General features: G+C 37.8%; 1 protein-coding gene across 5 annotated transcripts in view; it reads left to right on the top strand.

Moving 5' to 3' along the window:
- ZFYVE28 (zinc finger FYVE-type containing 28) overlaps positions 1-16,821 on the top strand; it is a 150,520-nt gene that overhangs the window by 73,354 nt on the left and 60,345 nt on the right. For all 5 annotated transcript variants that reach the window (XM_027889064.1, XM_027889063.1, XM_027889062.1 and 2 more), the window contains exon 3: positions 14,000-14,137. In XM_027889064.1, coding sequence (XP_027744865.1) covers positions 14,000-14,137 — 138 coding nt within the window. The remainder of the gene's footprint in view (positions 1-13,999; positions 14,138-16,821) is intronic.

Genomic DNA, 16,821 nt, shown 5'->3' with positions numbered 1-16,821 from the left:
TAAATATTGTAAGAGCATAACATACCTATCAACACAGTATCTTGCATTTATTGTATAGTTAATACCTATTCAACAGAGTAAAACACTTCTTTCTCTGGTGGTTTCATTTAAAATTAACAGTAGCTAAAGTGTGCAAAGATGCATGATGAAAAGCTGTGTAAGTTTTTCTTAAAAGAACAAAAGGGTAGGTAGAATGTCATACCGGTTTATTGAACTTGATTGATGATAATAGAAGGAAAGTACTTCATGTTTTCCTTAAGCAAAATATCTCTGTGTTAGTGCATCTTGAGTAATATGCAGTGCTGGTTCATCTGATGGGTTTTTTCCCCTACAGTACAAATTATTGCAGTATTTTTATATTAGTGATATAATAAGGTGTCCTTTCCTGTGCTAATCACAACATCACATGGTATTGAATTGCATAAGAAGTGATGGTACTTCATGTACCCTTTTGAATTATGCACTTATGCATTTGTGATCATTCTCTAAATTTGCTTTGACCATTGCTGTTTTCACATTGATTCTTGTTTTGTTAGTTGAGTTGATAAACTGGTTTAAAACAATTTCTCAGCTCTGTAAATGGGATTAGGTTTATTGTTATGTATTACAGAACTTGATTGGTTTTGTTTAAAAGTAAAGAGGAAAAAAAACCAACCTGTGTTTCTAACTCAGAGATTTGTTAGGACTTCATAGGTAACGAACCTGTGCACAAGTACTTTGCATTGTGAAAATGTTTTCAGGATCATAGCGCTTGCTGCTTCAGTATGCTGGGAATTACTTCTTTGTGTACAGTAGTGAGGTCTCAGAATAGCATATGAGTCAGTTCCCAGCAAGGTTTTATCAACATTATTCCTGCAGATTGTGTCTCAGCAATGTGTAACTTGATCTGCTGAAGTGCACAGGGAAGGAATTTGTCCCATCGGGGCACTGACCTGAAGCAAACCATAGAGTTTCCCGGCTGTGCTGCCCATTGTACTGTACCACAGAATATTAAGGGGGAGAATTTATATTATTTGTGAAACATGAGTGTTTCTGGTTCAGTGGTGGAGGTGATGGACGCTGCATTGACTTGTAGCGTATTATACTGACTTCACTCCCTTCCTGTTACTTGCCTGCTTGGAAAGCACCTCTTGAACTTCTGCAGTTGGCAGCCTACCATTATCAGGTCAGCTATTAGCAGTTTCAGTTTGCTTTAATATTAGGCTTTAAAATGTGGCATATCATGGACTGCGTGTATAGGTCACTCCTCCATATGTAGTGGTGGAAAGCAGAGACCTGTGATTCTGAACCTCATTCTCTGTCACAGCACAAGTAAATGTTGCTGAGGAGTCAGAGCCCTCAGAGAAAGCCACTCGTATCTGTGCTGTGTTATCATTTGTCTGTCTCAATTTCTGTAGCAATCTAAAATGGAAAATACATGGTGAATATTATGAAAAATGCTGTGTTTCAACCAGACTTTTCTCCAAATTTCTCCAAGCTCAATTTGGTAACTGAAAGCATCAGTATGAAATAAGTTAAGAATGTCAATAGAAACAAAGCTTTGCCCTTCAGTTTTTCATCCAGGTCTATTTTGCTGGACTGGTCTCAATCCATTCATTGTCCAGTCCATATTGGTATTGAGGATTTCCCCAACATGGGGCAGGACCTTGCACTTCACCTTGTTCAGTCAAAATCAGAGTTTTAATGTAAAAGAAAATATATGCCCTTCATCTTTGAAATATGCTTTTGTGTATCTTAAAAGCTTAGAAATCTTACTTGCTTTTGGGAAATGGAGATGGATGGATAAGACAAGTATAAAAAGGGGGAAAGCTCTTTGTCTGATACTGTTTAGTGTCTTGTTGAAGCAGAGATCATGTTTGATAATGGGTCACTTTAGGAGGTGGTTACCAACTTCAGCGTGATCCTGGGAAAGCAGTCCAGTTGCCTCTCACCTCAGCTTGCACCATGTACCTGGTGTATTGTTGTTTTCTTTAATTAAAGAAAACCAAATTCAGCAACAACAGCAATGAAAACCCCAACAGAAAACTAACCCCAAACAAGCAAGACCTCCAACACAACACCACCACATACAACACTGGAATTGTTGCAGGGTTTGCAAAGTGCCAGCAGTGGAGGACAACCATGACTGAGCTGCAGCGAATTCTGTCGTAGAGCATGTGTGGGTTTCTCTGCAGTGGGAGAGAGGCTCTTTCAGTGTATGACATTTGAATTTTTTTATTATATATGTTTAAAAATAAATAAAAGTTGACGTAGCATGAAATGACAACACAGGTGGTAATCAATAATGCACAAGGGTGAAACTGAAGCTAGATTGACAAGTTGCTAAATAATGAAAAGGGAACTTATCTTTGTATACAAAACACAATTAATTTTTTATCAGTGAAAAGGGGGATGTGATTATATTATGTTAAATGGTGCATGCTGGGGAAACCGTGGGTTGTTATTAAAAGGAATGTGAATCGAGGTTAAACTGTACCATTTGCTCAGGATGACCACATTCATTGCATGCAAACTTTTATGGAAAACCACTCTTTTTGGTGGAAAATGAGGTAATCACCCATATAAAACATGAGGTGAGAACTGGAGAGCAAAATTAATATGTTACCTGTACTTCAGTTAGAACAGTAATTTTTTTTGGTCACAAGTTTTATTCAAATTAAAAAATACAGCATTTTATTCTTTGTAAGAGAGAACCCAGCTATAGAAGGCTCTTAATTTCTGTGGTATTAAAGTTTTCTAAAAGTCTGTTTTAAAAAATGCTTCATTTCTTAATGCATGATTACTTGCCTCAGATCATACTTTTTACATGAAGAATAATTGGCCTGTTGGTACCTTGATTGAATATTGATGTAGTGGACCTGAGACACACTGGTGTAATTCCCAGAGCATATGAAGGCTAAATGAGGACAGTGGAGCCCAGGTAATTTTAAGCCTGACTTTTCCCAGCATTTGTGAAGTATGGGACTATACCAGATCCAGTTCTGTAGGAATAAATGTAATGTGACATGTTTGACTATCAGGAGCTTTATAGTTCTCCCACATTCTTCAGCAGTGCCATCAGAGGATTGCTCTCAGCTCTGCCCTAGTGTGATTTGCTAGATTTTAATTATTTTTACTTTTATTGTTTCAAAGGATAAATTCTAGTATCAGCTACTGAATTGTTTATGTTGTCTCACGACTTAAATATGCTGCAGTTTGCCTTCTTTCCTCCATGTGCACATGGTAGCACCATGTTAGCAAGATTAACAATACATGCAAATTATTTATTTGGTGATGTTTCTGTACTTGGGGATTAAGTCTGTTTTCTTCTGTTAGAAGCTTTTTCCCTTAATCATATAAAAAATTCCCTTTTATTTTTTCTTTAATGCTGGAGAAGTATGATAAGGAAGACAAGGCAAGTTATTAATTTTTTTAAGACAGTTCTTGGCAGTAGAATTTAATTTTCAATGTGACCTTACCATACTTGAAAGTTAAAGGCTGTTTTTTAATGTGAAATAATTAAATTAGTAATGATGGATTGTTATGAAGAATATTTTGTGGAGTATTGTGCAACATTGTTTTTTTGTGTTCCTCTTGCCGGTTCCTCATGCTGCACCTTTAGATGAAAACCTTTAAATGGTTATCTGCATATATTAAACATTGGACACAGCCAGGACTTCTGCATATTACAAGGAGGGATTACAAAATGTATAGAAGTTTGAGAGAATAGAATAACTTCAGACTGCCCTATTGTTGCTATTAGTGTATTATTTAACAGTAGACTACTAATTGAATGGCTGGAGTTCAAGGTGATGGGAAGAAAGTAAATTGTTACCCTTTAGGGTAGCTTGTTCAGTCATTGCAGCTTTATAATTAGAGAGAAGGGAAGTTTAAATACTTCAAGCATAACTCCAAGCTCCTTTTTTGGTGTAGAGATGCACTGACTGTCTTCTGCCTCCATCTTACACTTTGGAAAAGAAAATTTGTGTTAGGTCATTGCTGCACAGAGTTCTTGGTGAAAAATAATGCAGGCTTTAAGTCAGTAAGTAAAAAAATATATTCATTTTTGAAAGTATACAAGTGTTAGCAAGCTAGTTTTGCTTCAAAGAAGTTTGAGATGACTGATATGAAAACAGCTTGTGATAAGGACAAATTTGATGGCTTTGCTACTGCGTAATTTTGCACTACTTGCACACATGGAAACTCCCCATTTTAAAGACTTTGGGAAATATGTACTTGGGTGAAATGAATTACACAGACAGTGTGCTGTTATTTAAGAAAGCTTACCTTTTTGCCTCTACCACCTGTTTTCTGCTGCTGGATTTCCATTAGTGCTATTTTTCCAACACTTTGAACAGCAGCAGCGTAACCCCAAGTAGTCAGTTCTTTGTGCTGCGAAGCAAATGAAGCCAGCTACCTTCTTACCTGCTGATACTGCTCTTTGTTCAGTATTTCAGGAAAATAGCCCAAAATTTAATTAAAAAGATGTAGTGCTCTTGACACTGCCATACCATGTATACAATATAAATTCTTGCCCTGAGAGCACATTTTCAGTTTGCTGGAGTTCTCAGGGTTCCTATGCCTGAAGATTACTTACACAAATACCAAGCAACAGTTACTTGTATTCCTTGATTTCTCAATTGCCCTGGGGTATCTGAAACTACTGTTGAAGTTGTTGCTTTTCCACTTACATAGTGTTCATAATAAAACAGTGTAATAGTTCATGTAGAAGTGTTAAGTGATGATCATCTCCAGGCTGCAAAGCTTGTTGAATTGATTTGTGCAACTGAGGCACTGAGCTTGAGCGACCTTCTTGACGTAAGCTCTTGAAATTTTTGCTTTAGAATTGCTCTGATACTGTGAGAAGGTGTTTTTGGGGGTGGGGGTTTTGTTTTCTTTTTTTTTTTTTTTTTTTTTTTTAGGTTTGATGCAGACATAAATTAAAAAGGATGAGTTCTGGCAGGCTTGCAGAGTCATGTCTACTTTTGAGTTATGTGGTAACTGGGATTTAAAAGTATTTGCAATTTTCACACATTGGTATGAACCTCTGGCCTCAGTGGCAGCCTTGTTTATTATTTGCAATATTGTCCTCCATAGGGATTTTGCAAATTTGACTGTAAAATAAATTAACCCTGTAGCTGGAATGTGAAGAGTTTTCTCAGTAGATCTAATTAATATATTTGTGGTTGTCTGGCTTATTCTGCTATGCAAATAAGAGACCAGAAGTAAATCATATTTTATAATTGAGAAAAGGAAATTATGAGGGGATTCTTCAACATGGAAAGCAGCATTATCTTGATGTAAATAGAACCTTATATCATTCATTTAAAATACAGAGACAGTAGAAATTATTAGAGGCTTGAACAATCATAGAATAAAAGTCTCCAAAGATTTTGGCTCTGCAGTTTTGAGTTGAACTATTGTTGGATGTAATTGGTGATATAATTTCACATTGGCCTTTCTTTGTCTTTTGTTTATAGATGCACAGTTCCAGCATTACTCAATTAATTCTGTAATCAGTGAAATCAGGTTTTTCATTTGTATTTAATGCTAAGTGTGTTCTTTCTTTCCTAGTATGTAAAGGCTTTTAAATCTACCAGTGCTTTTATTACCAGTGCTGGGTTTTATAACTGTACTGATGGAAATGCATCAAGTGATTTCAGAAAAAAATATTCATGTAAATTTGAGTGGTTTTGGTTAGAGTCCTATGATAGCTTCAGCAACTGTGCATGTGGATTGCCCAGTCTTTGATTGAAGCAAGCCCTTGGGCAGTCAGTAGCAATGTTATAAACATCTTAGTTTCAATAAATCTCTTAACTTTATTGCTTGGATATGTAGTTGAGTATGGGCAAACAAGATAAATAAATTTTAATTTTATAAAAAAACCCCAACCTATTCAAATGTGTTATCACACATAGGTCCTTAGGCATTATTTCATGGTCTGTTGGCAGTGTCAGTCTAAAAGTTTTTCATTCCAAATTTACTTTATTCTGGTTCCTATCCCCACACTTAAGCATCCCGCAAAGCCCAGCTCTGAGATCAGTGGATTTATAGATCCTTATCCATGGCCAGTTTAAGCTGATCAGCTTTGTACCTCTGGGAAACACTTCTTCAGTTGTCCTGATGCACACATTTGCTGTAGTGATGCACGTATTTGCAGAGCCATTCTGTGAACCTGAGTGGTGAAATGACCGGGGCTGCCGTGGATCACTGCACTGAAACCATTCCCGTGTGCCCCGGTACAAGGTAAGCTCAGAGTGCTGGTGACACAGCATGTGACAGCCCAGAGGTGGGGACAGAAGCTGCAAAGAAGGTGAGATAAGGGACTGACTTCTCAAATTGGCCTTGCTGCCAAATGCTGACACTGCAGATTGACCTGACGCCCGTCTGTGATGAAAAGTGGCTTTCTCTTTCAGGTGTAAAAGAAACTTATCTGAAGGTGTCTCCTATTATCTGATAAGTTTAAGTGGTATGAGAATAAAGAATCCCTAGGGGAAAATATGCCCTTTCATTCAGTGCTTTATCTGAATTGTATCCATGCTGAAGAGAAGCAATTTTTACAAAGGAAGTCAGCATCAATGGGCATCCCTTGATGAAAAAGGTGTCTGTGAAGAGCTGTTAAAGAACTCAGAGGACAGGGCTGTAGTGGATTGGCAATGAGTTATCTGAGAAATACTAATTGTATCATTAACATTCTTGACAAGAGCAAACTGGGAGTATGTTCCATAATCAGCGTGAACAGTGAGGCAGTTCAGAGGTGCCATGTTTTCGTGTTTGATTGCATCTGTCCACTGAAGAACGTTTTCTTGTAGAATTAGGCAGAAATAGATCTCATTAAAGGAGACAAAGTAGACAAAACTGTAAGAAACTCCCTGCTGGATTCTGAAGCCTAATGATTGGTTAGAAGTTAGCCAGAATCTATTCCTGATGATACTTTGTTAATTGATATAGAGGCTAAACAGTGTGGATTGAACCAGGAGTGCTTTTAGCTAAAGTAATGACCAAGTCTTTCTTGCCTGCTTAATTTGCATCCCTCGAGGCATTATATTAGTTATGTTAGCAGAGGTCAATGAAGGAGACAGCAGGGTAATTGTTGAGATCAAGGGAAGAAGTTGACTGAAAGAAACTTTCATGCTCCCAAAGTTTAGAAACTGTAGCAGATATTTTTTAACATGAGAGGGAAGAAGTAAAAACAAAGGCAGATTCTCCAACCCATTCAGTTGTATGGGAACACTTGGATGTTACTCACTGATCTGTGGGGAGGAGGGAAGCATTGCTCGTTTTGTGAATTGTATCTGGTTCTGAGGCCTTTTCTGAAGTAGAACTGGTGGACTCTAGAAAAATTCGCGTGAGTTCTGTATTTAAGAGACTTTATGCAGATGTAGGAAAGCCAGAAATTTGTGCCAGAAGGATTAGGCAGTTGACTGACGGGAGAGTGAACTAAGCCTTATTCAAAGAAAATTATTCTTTTTTATGCAACTAATTTAAAATATCTTCTAATTTAATTTAGGTGGGGACAGTGCCAGTTTAATAAAGAAAGTGAAACTGAGGAAAGCCTTCCTGAAGTGATGATGTCAAGATTAAGCTTTAATCAGAGACAATGCACATTTCCACTGTACTTTTTATCTGTCATAACAGAGCTTGTAAATTTGGATGTTTTCCTCTAGAGTTTCATCTCCAGTTCAGTTGTTTTATAACTGATTGCACCATTTGTCATTTCATTACTCCCAGTAATGATTATTTGTGTGAGTTGCAGTGCTCCAACAGATGTCTTCTCTGTGCTGCCTGACATCTTCACACAGTTGGTCTCAGGTACCTGTTTGCTGTTGGGTGTGCCATTGAGTGAAAGCTTGTAACATTTATTTTGCAAATAAATGGCAGACTTGTCAACTCTTTCATATGTTTTCACCATACTTCACTCTGAATGAAGGAAATGAATTTGAGTGCAATTGTTCTAAATACACTAAGTAACCTGTAAGTATCAGAAGAGTTGATTTGAGTCTGTTGGACTTGGGCCAAAAATGCAGATTTTAAATTTACCTTTTCCCACCCAGTAATGTCAGGTGACCAATGGAATGTTACAGCTGGGTAGAAAACAAATGTGCAGAGTTAAACATTTCCAATCAGAAAAATAAAATTATTAATTGTATCTTTTTAAATCTTGTCTGTTTAACAGCTTTTCTTCATCACTGTTGGGAAACTTTTGGTCACTATAGAATTATTGGCACAACGACTAGAAAATATAAAATGCTTGACTGGAATTTTATTTCCTTTCTGTGTTTCATATTTGATTCTTTGTAGGGAGTAATTAATATTGTGAGATATTTTTTCTTTTAAAAAAAGGGTCCCAGTAGTGGTTAGTACTGTAGTCTTAAATTGTAGTTTCCCATGTTAACAAGTTTTTTCATGTGTTTCCACTTGCTTGTATAGATCAAATAGGTCATTCTGAGAAACTGCCTGTTATCTAAGACTGTGGACAGAGTGGAATGAAAATGCTGTGCACTGCAGGTCAGGGAATTAATTTACAGCAGAGAACCATAGGGAAGAAAGCTGGCTCCATGCCAGCTCAGCACAGTGTTTTGAGGATGCAGGAAGTTTCCACTTTGCAGCAGGGGAAGGCAAGGCAAAGATGGGAGTAATTCATGATTACATCTCCTCCATTCTACCCTCAGTGAATGGGGATTTCTCTTTTATTTGCTGAGAGTTGTTGTTGCAAGTCTGGGGCAGTACAGAATTTAGATTGCTGGAGATACAAGTTACCTTTTTCATGGTGAATTTTGGTACCACTCTGTAGTGAGCTAGGTTAAACTAGGAGCTACTTCCCAAAGTTGATACATAGAAAAATCCTTGGTAAGTTTGCAGATGACAGGGCCAGTGGTCTGAGGTTTAGCAAGGCCAAGTGTTGGGACCTGCCCTTGGGTCAAAACAACCCCCTGCAGTGCTACAGGATGGGGGCAGAGTGGATGGAAAACTGCCCAGTGGGAAAGCACCTGGGGGTGCTGGTCAACAGCAGCTGAACATGAGCCAGTGTGTGGCCAAGAAGGCCAATGGCATCCTGGCCTGTGTCAGAAATAGTGTGGCTGAGCACAAAGTTTGTGCTGAGGGTGCTGGGCTTTTTTTAATCTGGAGAAAAGGAGACTCAAGGGGAGACCTTATTGTTCTCTACAGCTACCTGACAGGAGGCTGTAGTGTGGTGGACTGTCTCTTCTGCCAAGTAACAAGTGAGAGGACAAGAGGAAATGGCCTCAGGTTGCACCAGGGAGGTTTAGATTGGATATTAGGAAAACTTCCTTCATGGAAAGGGGTGTGAAGCATCAGAAGAGGCTGTCCAGGGCAGTGGCTGATCCCCTATCCCTGGAGGGATTTAAAAGACATGTATGTAGATGTGACACTCGGGGACATGGTTTAGTGGTGGCCTTGGCAGTGCTGGGTTAACGGTTGGACTTGGTGGTCTCAAAGGTCTTTTCCAACCTAAACGATTTTATGGAGCTGTGTTGCCAATGGGAAAGTCAATTCGCTGATGAGGCAAAAAGAGCCTGAAAGCACCTTTGGGATCTGTGCAAGATGGACTGGAGGGAAAGCCATAGAACTCTCTACTGCCTGGAGAGAGACTTTGGATGTGGAATAGCTGTCTGAAGAAAGACTCTGTTGGGTTCTGAAGCCAGGACTTCTGCCTGTCCTTTGAAATCCTGTTTGTTACATCAGAGAGTAGGACACATTATTATGGGCTTCTTCTGTTAATAAAAGTAGCCCATAGAAATCTGAATACTAGCTAATTGCTTTAATTACAATAAAATCTTCCTTTATATTTGGCATTAATTTGTGTTCATCAGTGGCTTCTCTTTGTCATAACATGATGTTGGAGGAGTTCTGCAGGAAAAAGCATGAAGGACATTTAAATGAAGAGGCTAAAATACCATCTATTCAGCTCATGGAGATATTATCATAGACTGTGTTGCCTTGGCTAGATTTTACTGATAATTCAAAAAATGGATATTTAAGAGGTACTAAACAGTAGTTCCTCAAAGGAAGTTATATTTTATATTCCTTTGAAGAAATCGTGCAGAAGGCCTCAGAAAGGTTATATTAAATTTACTGAAGTGGAAGAGCAGCATAAGTTTTATCAAGGACATGTACAAAAGGGTAGATAAGTCTGCCTTTTGTTGATCTAAACATATGTTTTATAGTATAAATAAGGTGAATTTATTGGCTTTTTTTTTAGTACCCGTTCTGGAAGCTAATACAGCATTTGATGTTACCTTTATGCTCTGATAATTGACTATACAGCCAATTACTGCCAGGCCAAAAATAAACCAACTTTTTGTCCTCTGCTGTGGCTAACTACATACATTGTCTCACTACCACTCATTATCTTTCCTATCTAAATGAAATGTAAGTGCTCTCTGTTATGTGAAACACTGAGCTGTGTTTTCTGGGAAATGGGGAGGTTGGAGTAAATCCCAAAGCAGAATCTCTGCGGTGGGTGCCTGTTTTGCTTCTGTAAAGCCTCAACAGAGCACCTGAACCGAAACTGTGCACATCCCTGTGTGCAAATAAACCAAGAGATAACACATAAAGCCACTAAAGGATACATTAAAATCCGGAGGCTTTTATGTAGAAAGATGGATCAAGTGAAAGATTTACTACTTCAATTCCAAGTAATTGATTTCTGTTGCTTAAATTAGAGCAAAATTTCAGCGCTACCATGTAGCCAAACCCATTCGTTATTAGCTTACAAAGCAGAATGTTGTAATTAAATTAATTGAATGTTTCTTAAAGCTCTTCCAAAGAAAAGACTAATTTGCTTACAATGTCTTGGATAGTCTGTCTAAACTGGCTGGCATCCTTCCAGTTTCAAAGCAGCTGAAATTTGAAATTATTATGGGAGCAAATATTCCAGATTTCTTATTGAAGTTGCTCTGCTCTGGGTGCCATAAGAAGAATTGAAGAGGGAAGGAAAGTGATGGAGAATTGTTGTGGTTTTGTGGGTTTTTTTTCTGTAGGAGGATAAAATAAATCCTGTAGAACAGCAGAGAACCTGGGAAATTGCACATTTTAAAACAGCAAAAGCAATTCCCGTTGTAGAAATCTTCTAGCATTCATACACTATATAGCAAAGTTCCATCAACTTTTCTTTCCCTAATCTTCCAATATCCCCACTAGACTGTGCAGGAAAAGATGGCCATCTTTTTAATTGGCTTTTTCACTTAGCCTTTTGACAGAATGACCAGCTGCCCATGTGGAGGCAGATAACTCCTTACAAACAGCTGGTACTGGAGATGGAGCTGTTGTGATTTATCTCCCTCGGGAAGTGTACATTAAAATTCTAACTACCTGTGGTTTAACTTACTAGTATTGCACATGCTAAAAATAGTTTTATTTAAAAAAAGAAAACCTGAGTCAAAGTTGGCAAATGTGGAGATGTGTTGGTAGATCTTGGGTGCTCTGGAGCAGAGGCATCTAGAGATTATAGGAATGTTGAAGAAATGAGGAAGAATATGAAGTGTCATTTAGGTGATAAGCACATGATATACTGAAAATTTAGTATTATCATAGAAAGTTGAATTATCTTCGTTTTGTCTTGTTGCCTTTAGTTGCAGTATTTGATTTAAATGCATTAAGGTATAACGTTTCATGATGCTTATAATAATTATCTCCTGAGATGATTTAGGCAGCATCTTAGTACTTTTTAACAGGTGTAATGATTAGAGAAACAGAACAAAAACATGAAACAGAACAGTTGCTTACTGTGTAAGAGTCCTCCTGCCTTACTTCATTTGCATAAAATGTTCTTGGATATATCAGGAATTTTGAGTATGTATGGAGGTGATTATGGAAGGGGAATTTAGTCTGTCTTGTAGCTGCTGTCAAATAAGATTGCATTTAAAAAATAATCCATTAAAGTGAAATAAAATTTAGGGAGCAGAGCTTTTCAATATATCTTTCCATCCTATTCTGTATAGCTTTTTAGAAAAAAAAGCAAGAGAAAAATTGCATTTCCCCATATTGAAGTTTGGTGGCAAGTAAAATAAATTGGAATATCATGTCCTAAAATAAAATGTAATTGGATTATTTAAAATCTGATATATGTAATCAGATTTGAATAGAATTTCTCTCAGAGTTCCCTGCCTTAATATTTCTTGGTATTTCTTGAAACTTTTGTTACATTTAAGTGTTAGGATTACTTTTTATCACTCTGTCTCTCCAATGCTAAAGGGTCTTGGCAAACTTTTGTTAATCCTCTGAAAACACGAATGTGGCTTTTTCATCCTAATGAAAAAGAGCAACCTGTATTGCTCTGGTGATAAAGTGGGAGCTGCAGGCAAAGCATCTGTTCTTGAAATAGATCAGTAATAACTGATTTAAAATACAGCATGAGTGACTCATGCCCTTCTACAATTTAAATGTTGTTTGGTTGTTTTGTTATTTTTTTTTATTTTTATCCTCAGTCTCGTTCTTTGCTCTGTAACTTTGGGAAGGAGCTAAGTAGTTTAGGAGTTGTTTTTCTTATGGGACCTGCTTTGAAAATATTTTGGTTCCCCAGCCAGACCTAGCTAAGTAATGGTGAGAGAAGTAAACTCAATACCATCAATTGAGAAATGGAAGGAAGGGAGCATTTGATTTTCAAATTTTAGAGGTTGAAATGAAAATTTAGATGGTTGAATATTCCATGTAGCAGTGTCTATTAAACATGGAGTATTGTTTGTTTGTTTTTAACTTTATTGAAATGGAACATGTTATCTCATTACAGCCTTGCAAAAAATACTTTAATGCAAAAATGTTTTAATTGTTAACACATCAAGTACTTTATACCAATGTGTAATAAATATTGCCAGGGGTTAATTTATTCATTTATTTTGGTTGAAGACAACTGTGATTACAACATTAGTGTTTAGATTATTTTATAGCAACAGCAGTTGCAGCAGTCTGCACAGAAATTGCAGAAGATGTGAATAATTTCTTGTGGTTAAGTAGGTTTTGTCTTTCTCCATGGGGATCGTACTAACAGGGCAGATTTCTTCAAAATTCCTGCCTTCTATTATTTTTTACGTGCAGAGGAAAATAAAACAGTGGGGTGTAGACTTGAAGCAATTCTGTTTGTTAAACAGTTTTGTGCAGACAGATTTGGTTGTATTTGCTTGAAAAATATTTTAAATAGAACGTGATTTCTGTAAATAGTGGAAGAAGCATGAGACAGACAAAACATCTTTAATGAAAGCACTCAGCCTTTTTCATGCTCTCAATCTACCTTTATTATGTTAATCAAATTCCGTGCGGTTCCCAGCAGGGGGACGTGAAAATTATCTTTTCAAATAAATGAATACAGATTATTTACTGCATATCAAGAAACTGCTTGTAGGTCTTTGATTGTTGTCCTGGTACAGATGCAGATCAGAGCAGTTATTAACACTCTGACTTGTGCAGTGTCCCCTTGTCCTCCTGGATGTCTGGGTGATGAGGTGGCTGGTGATGAGGCACCAGCCCTTGCTCACTGGGGACTCAAGTGTGGAGACTGCCTGCTTTAGATTCCTAGGATGTGTTTAAGTCTATTCAACCACAATGGTGGCAATATAACCCAATTTCGAGCAGCTTCAGGTGCTCTTTTGGGGAATAATGAAGTGCATATCATTGGGGCTGGTGAGGGGAAATGGAAGAAGTATAATTGGCTTGTACTTCTAGTTTATTTACTGATATTTTGTAGATAAATGCTGAAGGTAATGAGTTCTTTAAAGCATGCGTCCTCATCAGAAGTCCCAGTAAAGTAGTCAAAGTTAAATGCAAATAATCTGAGAAACAATTTCTAGGAAAATTAGGAAGATTGAAATTTGGTACTCTTCTTTCTGTGCAATATTATCCTCTATTTTCTCTGTGTTTATGAAGACCATGAGAGTTCAATATTTCATTTTCCATCCATCCTAATTAATTGGTGCCTCACTAATAAATCCTATTAAAAGTCTAAAAAAAAAGTTGTGGGTTTTCTTTGGGACCAATATATATGGTATCCTATATTTTGCTTCAGGATAATGTTTTGAACATCATAAATCAGATCATGGATGAATGCATTCCGCATGACCGGGCCAACCGAGACTTTTGTGTTAAGTTTCCTGAGGAAATACGCCATGACAACCTTGCAGGACAGCTTTGGTTTGGAGCAGAGGTAAGTCTGTCATATTTCTATTGCTTGGGGTTAATAGACACTTTTTTGGTGGCATGAAGCCACAGGTACATCTTGAGACTTTTTTGTAAATTGTAAATAGAATTACAGAACAAAGTAAATACCTGTGAGAACTTGCTCTGGGTGCTTAGTGGAAGAGGATTCTTTAAGGTTTTGGCTTTGGCTGAGCTAACAGCACACCAGTTTATTTTCATAATTGTGTGCTCTCATTATGACCACCTCTTAAAAACTATTCTTTTGTACATTAGCATCTAATAAATACTCTTGATTATTATTTTTTTTTTTAATCCTGATGGGCCATCTTGTGTCTCATGTTTTGAAAACCTTAGAAACAAAAGTATATTAGGGAATTTTATCTGTATAAAAGTTAAACTCCAACAAAAACAAGTGCATGCTGTCACTTGATTTTAATGGCTGTGTAATGCTTTAACTCACACTAAATGTATGTAACTGTGAGCTGTCATTTGTTGCACATCATTTGCTTGTTTCATTCTCATACTAAAAATATAATGGTTCCCGTGCGAAAGACTGAAGTCTAATTCTCTTAACTGGTTTTTCTCAAAGACTTGCTTCTACAGCAACCTGTAGGAACAAGGCATTGTTTTAGTGAATAAGCTTTAATTATTTTAACCGAGGGAAGCCCGAAGTGTCAGAAAAAAGGATGTGGATATGCAGGATATTTATTCATTAGTACTGATGTCTGTTGGGTAAAACAAAAAATAAATCATTGTGGCATTTTTAGTGATAAACCTAATGTCTTCAGTGCTGCTGGCCTGAGGGAGACTTAAGGCTTCATGGATTTTTGAGACTTGAGGGGGGAGTAGTCTAGACATCTCACTACACAACTGGTGCTGTTTTCAGCTTTGCCTCTCGTGTATTTAAAGCAATCCTTCAGCTTCTGTTATTATCCATTCTTTTCTCTACCAGTTCCTCTTTTTAAGTGCATGTTCTCCATGAAGAGTTCCTGTCTTGTTCAGTCCAATATGCTTCCTTATGTTCTGCTTCTGAAACTTGCTTTTGGCAGTTGTTAATTGTAGGCTCCCCTGAGTCAGGGAAGTTACAGATAGAATTTACAAAATTAATTTTGTATGTCAGTGATTTGCAACCCTGTCCTCAGCGAAAACCACAGCAGTTTCTCTTCTCATTATCATGTGTCAATCACTGCCATCATCCAGGTGACACCATCCTGTGTTTTAAACTGATGGGAGTCTGCTGTGTTGGTTGGGGTCATTCCTTGTACAGCCATCCTTTACAAATCCCGGTGAATCCCATCAGCATTTTGTACTCTAAGGGACTAACAAACTGGGATTACAGCAGCGAAAACACAGGGTAAGTGCCAGCCAGTGTAGTGGTTTCTTGCAGTGCAGAAGATGCTTGAGGGAATCACCAAGGCAGTATTTTCTAATGGAAGAAAACACCTTTCCTGTTTGTTTTACATAAGCTGATGCCTTCGCTCTTCCCAAACCAAACTTTCACTGTCTCCAGATCTAACAAACTGGGATTACATCAGGCTGCAGACACCTGTTGGTTTCAGCAAAAGTAACATATGTAGTGATGATGTAATGCAAACTCCTACTGCTGTAGGCGCTGTCCTGTAAATTCATGTAGCAGGAAGGCTCTGTGGACTTTGAGAATACACTTGTGTGCTTGTCAGTGCAATCACTGAGTTATCAGACTGAGAGTACCTATCAACAGGTTACACTTGCCTTATCCATGCTTTCCCACAAATACTGCTTTGACTCGTAAGAAGTAAGAACAGGATCTCCTCTGAGTGCCCCTAAAACACAAATCAGTGCATCAGGCTGCTGAGAAAGGGCTGGGATTGCAGGTCCCCCTTACAGAGATGCAGAAATACCTCCCATCCACAGGAGTGCAGGGGAGAGGGGAGGGATTCAGCTGCATGTGGAGATTAAAAAAAGCGAGGGGAAAGGAGATCTTTAGAAGACTAAACCCACCTAAATATTTTCAATTAGTAAAAATACTACCATTAATACAGCAAGTATGAGTTATAGCAGTGCTCATTGTCTTCCAAATGTATCCATAAAGGAATAAAGCCAGCAGTTGTTTTTGACAGCAGGACTCTTGAAAAGTTTTGTTAGTGTGTTACTGTAAAAATCTACTTTTAATGTCTTTGTCAGCTGGTCAAAAGGACTCCATGTATAATGCCTGGGGCAAGAAGTCTCTTAAATAGCTGCTTTTCAGACACTGAAAGGGAAGCATCACTCAGTGACTTGGTTTTTATATTCTTTCCTGTAAAATATAATCACAGTTTCTATGGGAAGCAGAATACTGATGTAACTGGCTCTGTGCTCTGATAGCCAGTGTAACCAGTTTTGTTGTAAAAGACATCACAGTTGCAGAATTTCTATTCTTTTTGTAAAGAATACATTTATTTTACAAAATTGAGCAGTCTAGCCTGAATCAGAACAGTCCATAGATCATAATTTTGCTGGATTCACATCCCTTTAATGCAGGCAGTCCTTGTGTACATGGAGTATATATCCTGCCAGTGCTCATTGCCTAACTAGTGGGAAAATAGCTTTTAAGTTCTTCTGTCAGGACTTCTTGCACTTGAACCCTCCCCCCATTCTCACGTTTCCTTGGCTGAGCTGCTCCCTAACCTTTGCCGTGAAAGCTGATGACTCCTGACATACCAGTCTTAAATC

The sequence above is a fragment of the Empidonax traillii genome, unplaced genomic scaffold (assembly GCF_003031625.1).
Source record: "Empidonax traillii isolate 1590-97213 ecotype Southwest subspecies unplaced genomic scaffold, ASM303162v1 scaffold250:size724861, whole genome shotgun sequence".
Lineage (NCBI taxonomy): Eukaryota > Metazoa > Chordata > Aves > Passeriformes > Tyrannidae > Empidonax > Empidonax traillii.
The sequence above is the reverse complement of the archived record's forward strand: the minus strand, read 5'-3'. Positions and strand labels throughout refer to the sequence as shown.